Consider the following 19875-nt stretch of genomic DNA (forward strand, 5'->3'; position numbering starts at 1 on the left):
TCTTAGTGGCGATGGGTCTATTCCTAAGTTGCACCCCATAATACTAGGTTGGTTCCACAATCTAGTTATTGTGAACTGAGCTATTACTGTAGTTTGCCAATTTTAAGTCCTATGGGTATAAGCCAAGGAGTGGGATAACTGGGTCAAAACGTGGGTCCATTCCAAGTTTTCTGAGGAATCTCCATACTGCTTTCCAGAGTGGCTGTACCAATTTGCAACTCCACCAGCAATGTAAAGGTGTACCTTTTCCCCCCACATCTAGGTCATTATCTGTTATTGTTTGTGTTCTTGGTAATAGCCATTTTAATTGGAGTAAGATGAAATCTTAGAGGTGTTTTAATTTGCATTTCTCTAATTACTAAAGATGTTGAACACTTTTTCATATATTTATTAATTGCCTGTATGTCTTCTTTAAAGTGTCTGTCCAGTTCCCTGGCCCACTTACTGATTGGGTTCTTTGTATTTTTGGTGTAAAGTTTTGTAAGTTCTTTATAAATTTTGGAGATAAGTGCTCTATCTGAAGTGCATGGCTCTGTAAGCTCTCTCTTCACATTCTTTTGCTGAGAAAAAGCTTTTTAATTTGAGTCCATCCCATTTATTGATTCTTGCTTTGATTTCTTGTGCTTTGGGAGTCTTGTTGAGGAAGTCTGATCCTACACCAATGTGATGAAGATTCGTGCCTACTTTGTCTTCTATTAGGTGCAGGGATGAGACCAGAGACCCTGCACCTATAGGGTCATCCTATGTCCTTGATCCATTTTGAGTTGAGTTTTGTGCAGGGTGAGAGATTGAGGTTTAATTTCATTTTACTGCATATGGATTTCTAGTTTTGCCAGCACCATTTGTGATCAGGCTATCTTTTCTCCATTGTATGTTTTTGGTTCCTTTGTCTAGTATGAGGTGACTGTATTTATGTGTTTTTTTTTTCTGTGTGTCTTCTATTCTGTATCATTGGCCTGCCTGTCTATTTTGGTGCCAATACCATACTGTTTTTGTTACTATTGCTCTGTAGTTTAATGTCTGGTATTGTGACTACCTCCTGTTTCACTTTTTCTACTCAGGATTGTTTTGGCTATTCGAGGTCTCTTTGTTCTTCCAGATGAAGTTCATGATTGCTTTCTCTATTTCTATGAGGAATGTCATTGGGATTTTAATTGGAATTGCATTGAATCTGTATAGTGCCTTTGGTAGAATGGCCATTTTGACAATATTAATTCTGCCTATCCAAAAACATAAGACTCTATCTCAAAGTAGAAGTTTTTAAGAAGAGCTAGGGATGCAACTCAATGGCAGAGTAACTGTCTAGCATGTGTGAGGCCTTGGGTTCAATCCCCAGTACTGGAAAAAAAAAAAAAAATCTGTTATCAGGATAGTTTACATTGTGTTTAGGATTGGAGGATGTAATGTTTTCTTTTGTTATAATTTTAAAATTATGGAAAAATTGCAGGAAGAGGATAGGGAGCTACTATACTCCCCATATCCTTTACCCAAATCCACTTCTTATTTTACATTTTGTTCCATTTGTTTTATTATTCTCTGTATGTATTTATTTTTGTGGTAATGGGTACCCATGAACCCTTTACTCCTGAGCTTCTTTACCTGCCCTCTTTATATTTTATTTTGAGACTGGTCTCACCAAGTTGCTGAGATTGGCCTCGGACTTGTGATGCTCCTTAATCAGCCTCCTGAGGGATTTTGGGCATGCACCATTGCACCTAGCATTATGCATTTATTTATATAAGTGTAGGTTATATGTGAACCATTGAGAGTAAGTTAAACACCAGTGTGTATTTCCTAGGAACAAGGTCATTTTCTTACATGTCATAATACAATCTAAATCAGACATTTAACTGTTACAGTATTATTACTTAATCTGCATTCCATATTAAAATTCCATCAATTATCATAATAATATCTCTTGTAGCTTTTCTTTTTTCCAGTCTAGAATTAAGTTCAGCATCATGCATTGCATTTAATTGTATTGCTTTTGTTGGAGTCTGTGAATCAAAGAACCAACCTTTGTCACACTAACAAAGGTAGGAGGTAGGAGGCTCAAAAGTTCCAGGCCAGCTTGGGCTTTTGCTACTTGCTTCAGTTTCTGTACTAAACCCTGAAAAAAGCATGTCAGATGTCTAGTGCCCTCTTGCCTTTGCTAGTGTTTGAATCCCCGGTTTCACTTTCCAGAAAGTTTTCAGAGTCATCTATGTGTATAGTTGCAGAGAAAGCCCCGCTTCTTTCTGTGTATCTCCATCCATTTTCATCCTTCGTGGTAATTCATAACTTTCAGGAGTGCTGAGCATGTTACAGGGTCTGAGTTACAGGGCCTGATGGAGATCCCTGGCTACATGGTGCAGAGATCTGGGAGACAGGAACCTGTCCTATCATTCCTGGGTTATTGGCTGCTTTACTCAAAATGAGACTTGCCATGGAAGAACTGCCTTCTTAAGTTGATCCACTTTGCTGGAAAGGCTACAAGCTGTGCAACTGTGCATCTGCCTGACCCCTCTGCTGTCTGCAATCACCCTCAGAATCTTAGGGCAGGGTGTTCAATTTTAGTGCAGCATGGCCCTCTTGTGGCAGGTATCTATATGTTCCAGGAAAAGCTAGGCTGCAAAAGAGGCAGAATCAGAAAATTTCGAGTAGTATAGGAGTTTGCTCAGGCTGCAAAAACAAAGTACCCCAGAGGAGGTGGCTTACACAACAGAAATTTATTTCTCAGAATCTGGAGGCTAGAAGTCTAAGATCAAGGTATCAGCAGGGCTGGTGTCTTTCAGGCTTTTCTTTTTGGTTTTTAGATGGTTCTCTTCTGTGTCTTCACATGGTCTTCCCTCCATGTGTGTCTGTCTCCTAATCTCCTCTTCTTATAACTGCACCAGTCATATTAAGGTTCAGCCTAGTTATATTATTTTACTTTAAAGATCTTGTTTCTAGTTTTTTTTTTTTTTTTTTCTTTTTTGGATTCTTTTTCCATCCCGTGGTGCTGGGGATTCGAACCCCAGTTCTTCTGCATGCTATGCAAGCACCCTACAAGATGGGGTTATATCATCAGCACTAGACCTTGTTTCTAAATATGAAGGTGTCAGGACATCTGCAGGAGAATTTGGGAACAACACAATTCAGCTTGTAGAGAACAGGAAGGGAGTCCTTCAGGATTCTTTAGCTCTAATTTACCATTAAAAAAAAAAACAAAAAACAGATTAGCTGACTTGTTCAAGACCACCCACTAGTATACATCAGAGACCCAACATAAACCTCCAGCTCAGAAATCCATGGACTCCATTACCCTTTTTTTTTTTTTAACCAGAGTTACATGTTAAAAGCCTGGAGCAAATTCAGAATATATCTTAACCGACAAGGATGGCTCAAAATTCCAGAGTATGAAATTGATTAAAAGGCAAGCCATCTAACCCTATTTTACTCACGCTTTTAAATAATTACTCAATAGAAAAAAATGTTAATTAAAAAAACCTAGCTACTCAGGAGGCTGAGGCAAGAAGGTCTAGTGTGAGCCCAGGTGTTTGGGGCTAGCCTGCAAGACACTGTCTCTTTAAAAAAAACCAAAGTCTCTTCTATCTTTGGACAATTTTAAGTGGAAAAAAAGAGAGAGAGACGTGAAGATGAGACCTGGTATATTTCACTAATTTCTGGCTTATGTGGCTGCAACCACCATGCATCTGGTATTTTGGTTTTTTGTTTCCCTTCGTGTTTGTTACCAATATTTTCATTTGTAACAGTACATTAAAATTGAATAATAGATAAAAACCATTCATTCCTATTGTTACTGCAGTTTGCTAAACTGTTCTGGGTTCCCTTCCCTTTCTGCTGTTGTATGTATATAAGGCTAAAAAGTAAAGCAAATAATATTTACTTGCCCATCATTTTTAAAAAGCAGGTCTCTTTCCTGTTTGCTATGGGCAAAATGCTTGATGTGTAAGGTGATTATACTTTCCACAGCTTTTCAAAAGTAATTTGAAACTTTCTAGGAAAAATTGCAAGAATAGTACAAACACATCCATATACCCTTTACCTATATTTACCTCTTATTAATATTTTGTCTGATTTCCTCTCTCTCCACATATGTATTTATATTTACACATCATATCTTTTAGAATTATTTGAAAATAAATTGCACACATTATAAGTTCTTTCCTCTAGATAGTTCAGAGTATATTTTCCAAGAATGAGGGTATTATTTCACATTAACTATGGTATAGTCACAAGCCAGTAATTTTAACATGGAATGTGGCACTTGGAGGGATTGCATTTCCCAGTATTCCTGAGGTTAGGTGGGGCTGTGTAGCTTGCTTTGGTTAATTTATCTGGCTAACACAATTATTTGATCTAATCTACTGTCGGATTCTGATTTTGTCAATGGACCTAGGAATGACCTTTGTATCATTGTTTTTACAGTTCAGGATCCAGATTAGAATCTGCATTTAAACGCCCAGTCTCTAGTCTGCTTTAATCTGGAATATTTCTGAAACCTCTTTGTCTTTTATGATACATAACATTTTTAGAATGCCATCCCTTCCTCAAGAGTAGAATGTTTCTTATTTGGGGTTTATCTGGATATTTTCTTATGATTAGATTCAGGGTATACATTCAGGTTATCAGGTCAGAATGACAGAGTGAAAGAGGGTCCTTCCTGTAATTGTGTCTGAGATAAAGGGTGTAAATGTGGTCTGTCTCAGGCAAACTGAGAAATCACTTACAGAAATGGTGACCCTATTTCTGTAAGTGATTATTCCTTTTTTTTTAACAGTGCCCATGCTGGGACCAGATTGATTAAATCACCTACCAAAGTGATGGGACCAGAGTTTAACCTTGAGCCTTTCCAATTCTAACAATATCCGTTTCCCACCCACACCTCAACACTAGTACCATTCAACTGTATTTAGGGAACTCTTCTAAAACTGACCATTCATTCAAGCCCTATGGAACCTCTATCTACAAACAAGTCTCTTGAATTAAAAAATTCATTCACCAATGAGTTCTTCCTCATGCATATGATTACTATTTCTATTGTATACTCTCCCACCAGCAATGGAGTCTTTGGGGTTGTTGACAAATATGCCCACTCTTACTCCTTGTAGGCATGTGGCAGCATTGCATTTGTCAATGTACTTGAAGTTAGGTGGGGCCATATGATGAGCTTTGGTCAATTTTTTTTTTTATTAATTAGGTATTTTTTTAATTGTAAACAAATGGGATACATGTTGTTTGTCTGTTTGTACATGGGTTAAAGGCATACCATTTGTATAATCATAAATTTACATATGGTAATGTTGTTTGATTCATTCTATTATTTTCCCCCTCCCCCTACCCCTCCCACCTTTCTTTTCCCTCTAAACAGTCCTTTCTTCCTCCATTCTTGCCCCCCTCCCTAACCCTAACCCTAACCCTAACACTAACTCCTCCCACCCTCCCCCTTATGTGTCATCATCTACTGAGCTTTGGTCAATTTAATATGATTGTGAGGAAATTTTAAAAGTCAGTATATGCTATTGCTTTTTCTTTAAGATAATCAGCAGTGGTCAATAGTGTGGTGTTGGACTGAAGAAGATGTGAAGCAAAGATCTTAGTTGATCTAAGATGGACATGTACCATGAGCTAAAATAAAACACCATGGGCTGGGTGGTTTAGATAACAGAAATTTATTTCTCACATTTCTGGAGTCTGGGATGTTCCAAGATTAAGGCACAGGAAATTCAGTGTCTGGTGAGGGCCTGCTTCCTGATCCACTGATTGCAATCTTCTCATTATGTCCTCCCCATGGTGGAAGTGGTCAACAAGCTTCCTTAGGCTTCTTTTACAAGGGTACTAATCCCATTCATGAAGGCTTTGTCCCATGACCTAATCAATTCCCAACAGCTCCACCTTTTGGTACCATCACATTGTCTGGATTAGGTATTTATGTTCAAATTTGTGTGAGGAAGGGTGCACAATATTCCATCTATAGCAACCTTTGACCATTTTCATCTGTGCTGGTCCATCTTCCCATTGCCAGCAGCTATCTCTTTCCCTCCTGACTTCCTCTGGCCTTTGGAGTCCATGCAGAGCCCATTTGGTCCCCACCTTCGGCAGGCAAGCGTGGCAAGGAAGTTAACAGCCCCTCTGATCAATGCTCAAACAGTGGAAGTTTGTGGGTAAATCACCAACTGGGTGGGGTAACACTGAGGTGACTACTTATATTGTCCTCAGAGTCTCTTCTTTTCCCATGATGGTAGCTTGCTTGATCATACACCATGCTTTTCCTTCTCTATTTCCCTTTCCACCTCCCTTCCCATGTTCCCTGGAATCACCTCACAAATGAACTACACTCATCCCTTGGTTTCCATGAGAGGTTGGTTTTAAGACCCCCTCAAATACCAAAATCTATGTATGCTCCAGTCCCTTACATAAAAGAGTGTTGGGCATAATAACCTATGCACATCCTCCAGTGTACTTTAAATCATGTCTAGATTACTTTTAATCCCTAATACTATGTAAATGCTATGCAAATAAGTGTTATCCTGTATTGTGTAGGGAATAATGGCAAGTGAATAAGTCTGTACCGGTTTATTGCAAACACAATTTTTTTTTTTTCTGAGTATTTTCAATCTGTGATCAGTTGAATCTGTGGAGGCAGGACCTGCTGATATGGAGGGTCAACTGTATTTGCCTGTAATCCTTGTCCCAGGATCTGTTTCTAGGGAGTTCAAACTAAGATAATCTGTTAGAAGGGAGATCCAGCTATGGATTAGCCTGGTTGTCATACTTTTAAATTCCATCAATAAAATGTCTTTTCTCATAGGAGATAAGACATTTAAAAAAAGTTCTACTAATTATAGTAATATTCCCCAAAGAAATATTTGCACTTTAAATAGCATCAATAGATGGGAACAGGATATCATGATGGTACCATTGTCCTGGTGCAGGACAATGAAAATTATATAAATCTTGGTGAATCTATATTTTTTTGGGAAAAAATTAACTTTCAAACCAATTAAGTTTCAAACCAGTTAAAACCCTACGCTGCATAGCTTCAGTTTGAGTTATTCCAGACCACACAACCAAAAGCCAAGCAGTAAACATTTCCAAATTCAGAAGTAGCTGGAGAGCTTTTCTCTGAGGTTATTCAGTTACTCTAGAGAATGATGTGAGAAAGACATACCAGGTGACCAGCATGCTGGGGAGTAGGCTGGTAAGTGAGCAGAGGGGAAGGTACAGCTGTGCCTCATCCTTCACTGTGCATCTGCTTCCTTAATTGCTTTACTTACAATATTTGGTTTCATCTCTGCCCTTGACTTTATCTGGTGATCCTGAACTCAGGACGTCTCTGGTTCAATTTCACTGCAGAATATCTTCCAGGTAACCTGTCACAATAAGGCTTGCGTAGTAGCTCAATTGCTCTGTTGTGAAGAAATGAAGAAGGGGATCTAAAGGATTGAATTGGTTCTTGTCCAGATGCTCAGCCAACCCTCTGGTTTTTCAGTTCTGTTTCACCCCACCTTCTAAAATATCAGTGCCTCTAAATCCTCAGCTTTTCTCAGATTCTCTGGCATGAACCAGCAGTTTTCTTTCCCATTCCTCTCTGCAAGATCTTAGGTTTTATTTTTCTCTACTCTGCTGTCAATTACCGTAGATCTATATCTGTTCAGCTTTCTGAAAGCTTGTTGACATATCTTGTCCACTGTAATTTTTCTTCCATTCTTTTGTAGAGCTGTAATCTTTAAAAAAAAAAAAATTGCTGGACTGCCACTTCTTGGCTTGGGAAGAATGGTGGTAATGTCCGTGTTCGGTGTAGTGTGCGGCTAGTTGGAAGGTTAGTTCTCCTTGTGACCTTTGCTTTGGGGATCCCTGTTGTCATCCACCTCACTGTTGAGTCTGCCTCACTGTGTGCAGAGATCCCAGTGTTCACTCGGCTGCTTCTGAAATCAGTCCCTCCTACATCCTCTCATTTACACTGTTCTCTGCTTCTCTGAATTCCCCACCTACCCACATACTACTCAGTACTTTTTCTTTGATACAACCACAGAATTTTATTAAAATCTCTACTTTAAAACTCATTCTGGATTTAGTTTTGTGTGTGTGTGTGTGTTTTAATCAGTTGGATATGGATTTGTCTCCTGCACCCTGAGGGCAGACACTTGACCTTGTTCAACCATTAATTCTCTGAAACTATGATTTCTGGGTAGATATTTTCTAGGTGTTTGTTCCACTACATTAAATGGAGGTGATATTTTCTCTGTTGTTATGTTTCTAGGGTATATTTTTCTCCAGTGGGATTACTCCCTGGGGTAGATTGAGTTGTTGGTCCTGATAGGGCTATACATCATATCCTTGTCAAGGCCTTGGGGCCGGTCACGCCTCTCCCTTTACTCTTCACTTTAGCCATGAGCCCCAGTTCTCTTTGACCAATGGACATGATGAAAAAAAGTCCTGGCATGAGCTTGCCCATGTGCTTCTGTCATTGCTAATTCAGAAGGACAGTGGGGGTTTGGAACAGAGCTGCCTCAGCTGATCAGAAGACCCGCAGCTGGAAGGAGAGTTAACCAGCTGACCTGCAGGCCTGGAGCATAACAATAAATCCTTCATGTCATTATGTGACACATAGTCTTGTTCTATAACAAGATCAGACTAATACCTGGTGTCAAAGGAAATGAATTACTTATAACTCTTGTTATCAAATGTTAGTTTTGCTCTCTAGGAAGCCTGAAATCAATTTATCATGCCATCAGCATGATACATGTGTACCTACAAAAATACTCATGTGGCCTTCCCTGATTTGACCATGAAATCTGTTTTTAAGTGGCTTATGGGAAGAAAAATAGAACAACCACACCATTAGCTGTTTAGGATCTTACATAGCTTTATTATAGACTGAATTAATGATTTTACAGGCTTTTTGGAGTAATAAACCCAACAAAGATCAATGTAATTTTCTTTCTTTATCTTTGATAACTATGACTTTAATTTGCAGTATAATTATGTGCAATCCATGTAGTTGGTAATTATGTGGTGCTGCTAATCCTTATTTTTAAGAAAATGAGGCTTTTTTTAAAAAAATTTTATTTTATTGTAAACAAATGGGATACATGTTGTTTCTCTGTTTGTACATGGCGTAAAGGCATACCATTTGTGTAATCATAAATTTACATAGAGTAATGTTGTTTGATTCATTCTGTTATTTTTTCCCTTTCCCCCACCCCTCCCACCCCTCTTTTCCCTCTATACAGTCCTTCCTTCCTCCATACATGCCCCCCTCCCTAACCCTAACTCTAACCCTAACACTAACCCTTCCCTCCCCCCATTATGTGTCATCATCCACTTATTAGCGATATCATTCTTCCTTTGGCTTTTTGAGATTGGCTTATCTCACTTAGCATGATATTCTCCAATTTCATCCATTTGCCTGCAAATGCCATAATTTTATCATTCTTTATGGCTGAGTAATATTCCATTGTATATATATACCACAGTTTCTTTATCCACTCATCAATTGAAGGGCATCTAGGTTGGTTCCACAGTCTGGCTATTGTGAATTGAGCAGCTATGAACATTGATGTGGCTGTATCTCTGTAGTATGCTGATTTTAAGTCCTTTGGGTATAGGCCAAGGAGTGGGATAGCTGGGTCAAATGGAGGGTCCATTCCAAGTTTTCTAAGGAATCTCCACACTGCTTTCCAGAGTGGCTGCACTAATTTGCAGTCCCACCAGCAATGTATGAGTGTACCTTTTTCCCCACATCCTCGCCAACACCTGTTGTTGCTCGTATTCTTGATAATCGCCATTCTAATTGGGGTGAGATGGAATCTTAGGGTGGTTTTGATTTGCATTTCTCTTATTAACTAGAGATGTTGAACATTTTTCCATGTTTGTTGATTGCTTGTAGATCTTCTTCTGTGAAGTGTCTATTCATTTCCTTAGCCCATTTGTCGAATGGATTATTTGAATTCTTGGAGTAGAGTTTTTTGAGTTCTTTATAGATTCTGGAGATTAGTGCTCTATCTGAAGTATGATTGGCAAAGATAAACTCAACAAAGATCAATGTAATTTTCTTTCTTTATCTTTGATAACTATGACTTTAATTTGCAGTATAATTATGTGCAATCCATGTAGTTGGTAATTATGTGGTGCTGCTAATCCTTATTTTTAAGAAAATGAGGCTTTTGATAATGATTTTTAACACTGGAGCTCTGACAAAATATTTCTATTCAAGAACATTCTCATCAAATGGTATGAATTTCTTTCAGCACCACAATTTACTTTTAAATTGGTCAAAGCCTAGCTGTTAAATTATATCCATATGTATATTTAATTAAAAGCTTGTCATCAAAATCTGCTATTTCCATAATAAAAATTAAAATTAAAATTAGTGGCAAAAGTTTGCTTGAGTGTTGGCTAATTCGTTAAATCTTTAGCCTGTAAGGATCTTTCTTTTGCTCAAAGAACCTATTAGCAATGTCTTTGGTGAAGCTCCACTTATTTCTTCCACTCAAGCTACTGAAGTAATGGTGATATGATTACATTGCATGCCTGTTTCCTGAGATACTGTGCAAACAGTAGATTCTTCACAGAATGCACAAAATTTAGTAAGAAATTACCTGCAACATACCTCCCCACTGACTGAGATATTCCATTTTATTTACATCCCTGGTTATGAACCTCTGCCATAGAGAAGGTTCCTCAATATCATGTTATAATATCATGTTATAATTGTTTAAATATTCAGAAAAAATGTCATCATTAGTTTTGTAATTGAGAGCTGAAAGAGAATGGAAATAAAGTGCCAGGCCGCGGCTCTTGAGGGAGTTCGAGTTTAATAAGCTTGCCTGGGGTTGCCTTCCCAATTCCCAGTGGAACCAATCAAAAGAACTTCATGCCTCTCTTGTCCCCCTGACCCTCCATTCAGTCATAAAGCAACAGGCCTTCACAATCACGGAACAAAAACCTCATTGCCCAATTTAACCTTCCAACCCCAGAGTTGTATGGGTAGCTAATCCAGCTCACAAAGCGGGCTGCTGCTCTTTTATTGTCCGGGGCCCGGGCACCGAGTGGAGCTCAACTGCTGATCAGCTCTGGAACGTCCCAGCGGCATGCCGGGGGCCTCCGATGTTTATTTAGCAGGCTGCTGGCTCGGCCACCGGCCTCCTGGAGAGCCGGCTTGGCGCTCTCGCTCACAGAGGAACCATGTACCGCCGCAGCTACGTCTTCCAGGCCCGCCAGGAGCAGTATGAGCGCGCCGATGAGGCGCCACGCGCCGCTGAGCCCGAGCGCCCGGCCGAGGAGGGTCGGATCGGGGCGCCAAGCCTGGCGGCGCTGCAAGGACTGGGCGAGCGCGTGGCCGCCCACATCCAAAGGGCCCGCGCGCTCGAGCAGCGCCATGCCGGACTCCGGCGGCAGCTGGACGCCTTCCAGCGCCTGGGCGAGCTGACCGGCCCGGAGGACGCCCTCGCCCGCTACGTCGAGGGCAATCGCCAGCGCTCCCGGGACCTAGCAGCCGAGCGCTCACGGCTGGAGCGCCAGGGCGCAGAGGCGCAGCGCGCGCTCGACGAGTTCCGGAGCAAGTAAGCGGCGGCCGTGGGGGGAAACTCAGGCAGGGCATAGGTGCCCCGGCGGCGCGGGTCTGGGAAAACGATGGCATTAAGGAGTAGAAAACCGACTTTGATCCCCTCCTTCCCGCGACCAATGACCCCGTCTCTGCGGAGAGTACACAGGTGGCGCTTTTCCTTGAGTATGATTTCTGTTTTGATGACACTTTACAGTTTACACCAAATGGTACCATTTACTTGTCATGTATTTTTAAATTTACAGTGTATTTTAAATGTATTTTAAATTTACTTACAATAAAATGCGCAGATTATAAGTGCAGAACTCAATGAATTTTGATCAAAGTATATACCTGCCTGTGAAACCACCAAAAGGAGAGAGAATTCCCTCCCACTACCCAGAGAGTTCCCTCTCGTTAGGCAGCCCTCTTTCCCCAACCAGAGGCGCCCAGTGTTCTATCACCATAGATTAATTTTGCTTGTTCTAGAATTTTGCAACAATATATACTTTTGTATGTCTGGCTTTTTTCACTCAGCAGTGTTTTTGAGATACATCAGTGTTATTTAATCCTCACAGCCTTATCTCTACTGCCTCATTTTACAGAAGAGACTGAGAATCAGAACATGTAGAAATTTAGGACAAGGTCGCAGAGCTAGTGAACTGGAATCAGGTCTTCCAAAGAGTAAGTCCATTTGCCTTCATGGCATCACAGCTGACACTGGGAAATGATGTTTCAAGTGTCCCCCAAGGTCTTGCTGCTCAAAGTCTGGTCCTTGAACCATCAGCGTCAGCATCACCAGGGAGCTTGCTAGCAGTGTAACTTGGGCCCACCACAGAGCGCCTGAATCAGAATCTGTGTTTTAACAAGATCCCCACTGATTCATAGTTCAAGAAGTTACACATTGAAGTTTAAGAAGTCCTTTTCCAAGGCATGATTTCTCCTTGCCCATAAATGGAATTATGTGTTGATATCACTTATGTCCTCAGAATTGTCATCATCTTTCTAAGTTATGAAAGATGCATGCTTTTTGACTTAGGAGGCACTTTAAGGAATTTATTCTATGATATACTTTGGCAGGCATGTGACACACCTGCAAAGATATTTACTGCTGCATGATCTGCATTAGAAAAAACTTGGAATCCATCTAAATGTCCATTAATAGGAAACAAGTTATACAATTGTGCTTCATCCATGAATGGAATACTGTTCGGTGATAAAAAAGAATAGTATATCATCACCATTTTTTTTTTTATAGGCAGGGAAAAGTGGAGATTTTTCTGCATGCTTAAAGAAAGAATTTCTGGACATCCCATTTCCCCATGATACTGATCGTTTATAAGTGATAAGGTAGTAGGAACTGGGCAACTGGGAGACTAAAATGGGAGAGACTTTTAATATAACATCTTTTAATAATATATTAAAAATTGTTTAGCCATGTAAGAGATTTATCCATTCAAAAATTATATAAGTGAATTTTAAAAAATGTAGTTGTCTAGACTCTACCCTGCATCTCAGGTTGGGGCCAGGAATTTTCATTTTTAATGAGCTCCATTGGTAATTCCAGCTAACAGTCAAGTTTGGGAACCTTTGGTGTAGAGTAACCAGAAGAATTTTCTCAAACATGCTCTATGTTTGAGTTCTGTTTTCTTTCTTTTTTTAAAAATATTTTTTGGTTGTCGATGGACATAATACCTTTATTTTATTTATTCATTTTTATGTGTTGCTGGGGATCAAACCCAGTGCCTCATGTGTGCCAGGCAAGCACTCCAACTGGGGTTCTACTTTCTCAACCCAAATCTTGGGCAGGTTATTCAACATTGTGTACTGAGCATATTTAGCAAATCATATTCATGGATTCAATTCACATATTCATTGATTCAGTTCCCCCTATTTCTGGTCTCAAAGCACAGAAACACATTTGCAAGAAGGGACCTGAAAATCCACCTGTCAGCACCCTTCATGGGGAAAGTGAGGCTTGGAGAGGGCTGGTGGGGTGACAGAACTTGAACTTATGTTTTCTTGCTCTGGTCTATGTTCTTTCCAGGATCCCATGTCTTGGAGATTCTGTAGAGTGTGAGGCCCAGAGACAGGAATTCATTCAGATGAAGCCCATTCGCTGAGGCAAAGGGAAGTATAGTCTGGAAGGATGCTGCCTACTTGAAAGCCATGCAGAGCCTTCTGGGTGTTATATACTGTAGAGCATCACACTAAATTGCTCACCCCAACCTTACGTCCTTACGTATGGGAAATACAAATTGTTATCTTGGAACAATGTCACTGTTTTTTTTTTTTTTGGTGGTAAAATACATGTAACATGCAATTTATCATCTTCACCTTTTTAAGTGTACAGTTCAGTGATAGTAAATAGATTTATAATATTTTGCAGCTCAGACATCCAGGATAGCTCTATGGGCCGTCAGGCACCCTGAATCCCCAGATGACCATAATGGGGTGTTGGACCAGTGTTGACTGTGATCTGGCTGGGCAGGACTGGCAGCTCCCCTGAGTCCTCACTAGGAAGTGGCCGTGTTGATTTCCTGGTCTTGATTTCACTTGATTGTGAGTTAGATGCCTGTTATGGAACAGTTTCTTCAGACTTTGTGATTAATTAAAAAGTTTCCATTGTGTGATTTCATGCCATTGCCCCCTAGGAGAAGTTTTGATATTTTGATTGGGAGAGCAGGATATACTCGTATACATTTTTGGGTGTGTGCTTACATACACGCACACACCGCAAGTTTGGTGTGGCCCTTCAGCATGTGCCATTCCTGTGAAATACTTAGCTTGAACCCATGGCACTGGTGAGCAAGGGCATAGAAAGTTCTGCTTTGTGGGCTTGGCTCAGTGTTAATTAGGATTGGTTTCAACTGAAGTGATATAAACTCCAAAGTGACATTTGAGGTGATGTAGGCCTACCTCACACCCATTGGGATCACTGCTGTCACTAAGAAAATAACAAGCGTGTGAAAGGGTGTGGAGACGTTGGAACACTTGAGCTCTCTTGGTAGGAATGTACAGTGGTGTGACCATTATGGAAAACAGTATGGCAGTTTCTCAAAAACTTAAAACCAGAATCACCATGTGATGCAGCAATCCCACTTGTCGGTATACACTCAAAAGAATTGACAGCAGGGTCTAGAAGAGAGATTTTTATACTTGTGTTCCTAACAGCATTATTCACAGTCATTAAAATGTGGAAGCAACCCAAGTGTCCATTGACAGATGAACAGATAAACAAATGTAGTACATACATACACTGGAATATCATTCAGCTTTTAAAAGGAAGGAAATTCTAACACATGCTACAACATAGATGAACCTTAAGTAAATCATGTTAAGTGAAATAACCCAAATGCAAAAAGACATTTCCGTATGATTCCATTTACATGAAGTAGTTATAGTAGTCAAATTCATAGAGACAGAAAATAGAATGTTAATTTCCAGGGGTTGGGGGAAGGGGGGTTGGGGAGTTAGTGTTTTAATGGGTATGGAGTTACAGCCTTGCTAGATGAAAAGAGTTATGTAAATAGATGGTGGTAATGGTTGCACTATGACATGAATGTATTTAATACCACTGAACTGTGCACTTAAAAGTGGTTACGATGGTACATTTCAAGTTCTATATATTTTACCCCCAAACACCAGTAATAGCATACACATTCCATACTCAAGATGGAAGTTTGTTTTTTTTTGGGTAAAGCTGGGTGAGCAATTCAGTATGGCACACTACAGTGTTTGAAACCCAGAAGGTTCTGTGTGGCCTTTAAGAAGATAGCTGTCAGCTGGGTGTGGTGGTGCACACCTGGAATCCCAGTGACTCGGGAGGCTGAGGCAGGAGAATTGAAAGTTGGAGGCCAGTTTTGGCAACTTAACAAGACCCTTTCTCAAACTAAAATTTTCAAAGGGATGGGGATGTAGATCGGTGGTAGAGCACTAGCCCAGCCTGTGCAAGGCTCTGGGATTCAACCCCCAGGACCTAGAAAAAAGAAGGAGAAGGAGAAGGAGAAGGAGAAGGAGAAGGAGAAGGAGAAGGAGAAGGAGAAGGAGAAGGAGAAGGAGAAGGAGAAGGAGAAGGAGAAGGAGAAGGAGAAGGAGAAGGAGAAGGAGAAAGAAGAAGAAGAAGAAAGAAGAAGAAAAGGAGGAGGAGGAGGAAGAAGGCAGTAGCACATCCCAGACTGAAGGGTTGACAAGGGGATCAAGAGGCAAAGAGCATACCTACCCCATTGCCTGTATAGGTACCTTCCCTCCTATTGGACAGAGTTTAGTCATAGGGCCCATACATGGCTTCAAGGAAGGCTGGGAAATGTAGTTTCCTAGAGGAAACTGGGAAAGAGTGAGGATGAGGATGAGGGTAAAGTGCTGGCAGCATTAACCTAAGGGTTTGGACAACTTTCTCAACCTCAGTATCCTAATTTTTTGCACACAGCAATAATCACTCTCTTTCAGGCATTATGAGGATTAAATGGCACAATCCAGAAAAAAAAATTGACACATCAGTAAATAAAGTAGCATACAAAATCCACACGAGGTTGGGTCAATGGTGTTTGTTGTAGTCTGCAGTAGGTGGCCTCCCTGTCTCTGTGCTGCTGCTGTGCTTGAGTGTGCCAAGATTTAAACCCCTCATCCTCAGGGCAACTGGGTGGGAGTTGGTTGAGGGCAGGTTGGGCCCGTAGGCTGGAAGACTCCTGTTCCCTTTACCTTTTCCAGTTATCCCAAATGTTACCACTTTCTACATGTGCTATAATGTGAAGAGCATTGGGAAGCAGTGGCAAGGAAATGCAGAATTAGTTAAAATTAAAATTAACTTCTCTTTAAAGGAGAGAGCATGATAATATCTCAGATTGGTCTTTACGCTGTGTGATCTATACACGAAATCATAGGAATGTCCCAACCCTTGCTTATGTGTCCCATTTGCAGGTATGAAAATGAGTGTGAATGTCAACTGGTGTTAAAAGAAATGCTTGAACGGCTTAACAAGGTGAGTTGAACACAGCTTTGGGTTTAAATCGCTTAATTCTAGTATTGAATGAAATGTTAGAAGCAATTGTTTCATATACCCTCTTTTGGTGTTATTCTAGGATTTACCTGTTTCTTTTGCAATCATTCTCTTCCTTGACTTCTTAATTTCAATTGGGTCTTTGTGAGTGAACTCACACACTCGTGTGCGTGCATGTACGCTGCTACCATATGATACACAGTCTTACGAGGGAAACAGACTGTGAAGCTTAGCTGTTATACTAGGTGTATTAGTTTCTGTTCCATTAACATAATGAAATAGCAGAGGCTGAGTAATTTGTAAAGAAAAGAGATTTGTTTACCTTACAACTTTGGAGGTTTGAAGTCCAAATAACATGGTCTTGTAAGGGTCTCCCTGGCTCAGTTACCTTATGGTGGATGACATCATGGTGGAAGTGTGTGTGAGGAGAGATCACATGGCAAGACAGGAAGCCAGAGTCAGAGGAGGAGCCAGTAATGACCTTCCAGTATGACCCACCTCTTGAAGATCCTACCATGTCAACATCACCACACTTGGAACCAACCTACCAACATGTGTCTCTTGGGGGACACACTCAAGTCACATCCACATCATAGCACTAGACCATTGACATGTGCCAGCAATATGATAACCAGCTATTTTGTACTCTTCAGATATGCTGACCCCAAATAGCAAATACAGGAAGGAACTTGCTTTGAACAGTGGTTATTTGGACAAAATGACAACTCTGTTATGTTAACTAAGAGTCTTAAGATTGCTATTCCACAAGAAAAAAATGGAGGAGAACAAAGAAATTTCCATTTTCCTTGAAACTCCATTTTGAAGCATGAAAAGTCACCACATGGGGGTACCAGGGATTCTTAGTTTCTTTTTGGAAACCTTCCTGTAGGGGTTGTATGGAGGTGGTTCTTTGCAGGGGCAGTTCCCTTTTTCCAATTCTTCATTATCAACCCAATCAATTGGATTTTCTGCTGTAGCCAGGAGCACTCTACTACTAAATAGCAGAATAATCCTGAACAATAAGGATTGGACAAAACCAGAATGGCAAATAGCTTTATGCATTTTACTTTTCTGATCATTTTAGAGCTCAAATATCAGAGTGGAAGGACCTATGGAGACTTAATTGTTGTGCTGCTTATTCTGAGCACGTGGGCTGCCATCTCCCACTCCTTCCATGCCTATAACCTCATCATAACTGCTGAGAGACACCAAACTCTTCCCTGCTGTGCCTAGATAGACATTAGAATTCTTCTTCACATACAACTCTAGTCAGAGTTAAGGTCAGGATAGTTTCCATTTCCTGGTTTGTCCAACCTCTGTTGTCAAGGATTATTTTGCCAGTTGGTTGGAAAACCAGAGCAATAACATAACGAAGTCAAATTTTGCTTTGTAATGTTACCTGCCTATGGTACTCCTTCTGTGTGTGCGAGTATACTGCATTGTCCAAATCAGGACACCTGTGTGAAAGGGATGCCATCAGTAGTTATACAGGTCAGTTGTTATAACCTGGGACTTTCTCAGGCCCAGTGGAATGACATGTAAGCACCCTTGATATAAACACAAAGATGGCAGGAAAATGTGCTCCAGGAAAGCCCTGAGTACACAGACTCCAAGGCTGGCTCGGGGAGTGATGGCCCATGCCTGTTGTAACTTGGAGTTGAGGGATTTCATCACCCAGCTATTCTAACACCTGTAGCTCATCCTGTTCTTGTTTTTGGTAGCAATTCCAGGCTCTCCAGTTGGGCCACCATCTTGTCCATAAGCCACTGCTTTGCAAGGACAGAGAAACTTACCATTCTTCACTTTGGTGCCACTTCAGCCCTCCTAAGTCCCTTCCCTAACACCACCATGTGCTACTGTGTGAGTATTTGTCCTGGCTGAAGGTGGGCCTTTCTCTGGACTTTTAAAGTGGTCATGCATGCAGCACCATCTTGGCATATCTTAAAGAAGAGAAAGAATGGAGTCCTTCTTCTTATCCTTAATGGAATGTGACAGTGGATTTAAAAACCTTTTCTCATTTTCCTCTTATTACAAAAACAGTACATATTCTCAGTAGGAAAATGAGGCAATATAAATAGTGAAAAATACGGAAAAAGGACCCCATCAAGCTTATAGCACATTTGTCTAGATTGTGATGTAGAGTGTGGACGTTTCAAGTATCAGTCCAATGAGAATATTATGAAGTTTCTGGGAAAAGATGCTATTAAGAATGCACATGAGTACCAGCACAGGAGTTGATATGATTATTCTCTGAGTCTAGGGTAAGTCCCTCCTGCCTGCAATTGATTCATGCCATCTAAAAGAGGAGTGTAGCCTGTTAGGCTCCTTACTGTACTGCTGAGTATCTGTGCATTGGGGGTAAATTGCCTCATTTCTCTGAGCCTCATCTTCCTCATCTGTGAAATGGGAACAATAATAATGCCCACCATCATCAGAGGAGAAGTATGTCTACATGCTGAGTGGAAATCAGATGACATAGTCTTGCCTGTCACATGGTGGTAGTGATCTTTGGTCACGGTTTTTATAGAGCACTTGATGGTGACAGATGCCAGCACAGTTTTCTCCAAAGTGTGGAATGCATAACCAGGGTGGAAAAGAGATGGTTTTAGATGGTGCTTGGAGGAATAATTTTTTTTATAGCTGTGAATGTTTTATGAGTAACTTTTTCTTATAGCAAGAGACATAAAAAAGTTCCCTTTTCAAATAAGTCCAAGCAAAAATGAGTCCAACTGAAGAAAAATGCAGAGTGATGAATAGTACAGGAGGTGCTTGCATAGAGTCGAAATCATGAACATGGTGTACAAATGCAGGCACAGCAAGGTCCTTGTGCTGGCTCGTGGGAGCCTTGGAACAATCTTTCATTATTGGTGGGTAGATTTTACCTCTAGAAATGAACTAGTCCAACCCCTTCTTTTTGCCTGTGAAAAAACTTACCTTTGAGGTTAAATGACTTCAGAGCCCCAAACCCGCTCATGGCAGGTATAAATGCCATCTTTTTTATTCATGACTCATTCTCTACTTTCTAAGAATAGTCAGAGTCATTCAGAAGACAGTTAGAAAGGCAGGGTGCTCTAGGTTAAAGATGGCCCCTTAGCTCTTGATGTTGGTACCCTGTCCATCTTTCCTGGGCCACCCCAGCTGCCACTGAGACATGCTGAACACACTGAGGGCTTTCTGCATCTGTCTGGCTGTGGAGAGGTGAATGACTCACCCAAGGCACTGTGCAGAAGTGCTGGCTGTGTTAACCCTGGGGAGTGAAGCTCAGCCATTGAGGAACAAGAGTGAATGGATAAGTTTCCCAGTTGCTCCATACCAGACAATGAAAATCCAGTGGAGAGTTCCACGT

General features: G+C 40.8%; 1 protein-coding gene across 2 annotated transcripts in view; it reads left to right on the plus strand.

Annotated features, from left to right (window-relative positions):
- The window catches only part of BFSP1 (beaded filament structural protein 1), a 68971-nt gene that overhangs the window by 23847 nt on the left and 25249 nt on the right, over positions 1-19875 (plus strand). Inside the window, exons 1-2 of one of the 2 annotated variants that reach the window (XM_079129624.1) lie at positions 10949-11549; positions 16451-16511. In XM_079129624.1, the coding sequence (XP_078985750.1) occupies positions 11173-11549; positions 16451-16511 (438 nt within the window). In that variant the 5' untranslated portion in view covers positions 10949-11172. Of the gene's footprint in view, positions 1-10948; positions 11550-16450; positions 16512-19875 lie in introns of those variants that run through there. The other variant, XM_079129625.1, reaches the window with a different exon arrangement.

The sequence above is a fragment of the Sciurus vulgaris genome (assembly GCF_902686455.1).
Source record: "Sciurus vulgaris genome assembly, chromosome: 2".
Taxonomy (NCBI): domain Eukaryota; kingdom Metazoa; phylum Chordata; class Mammalia; order Rodentia; family Sciuridae; genus Sciurus; species Sciurus vulgaris.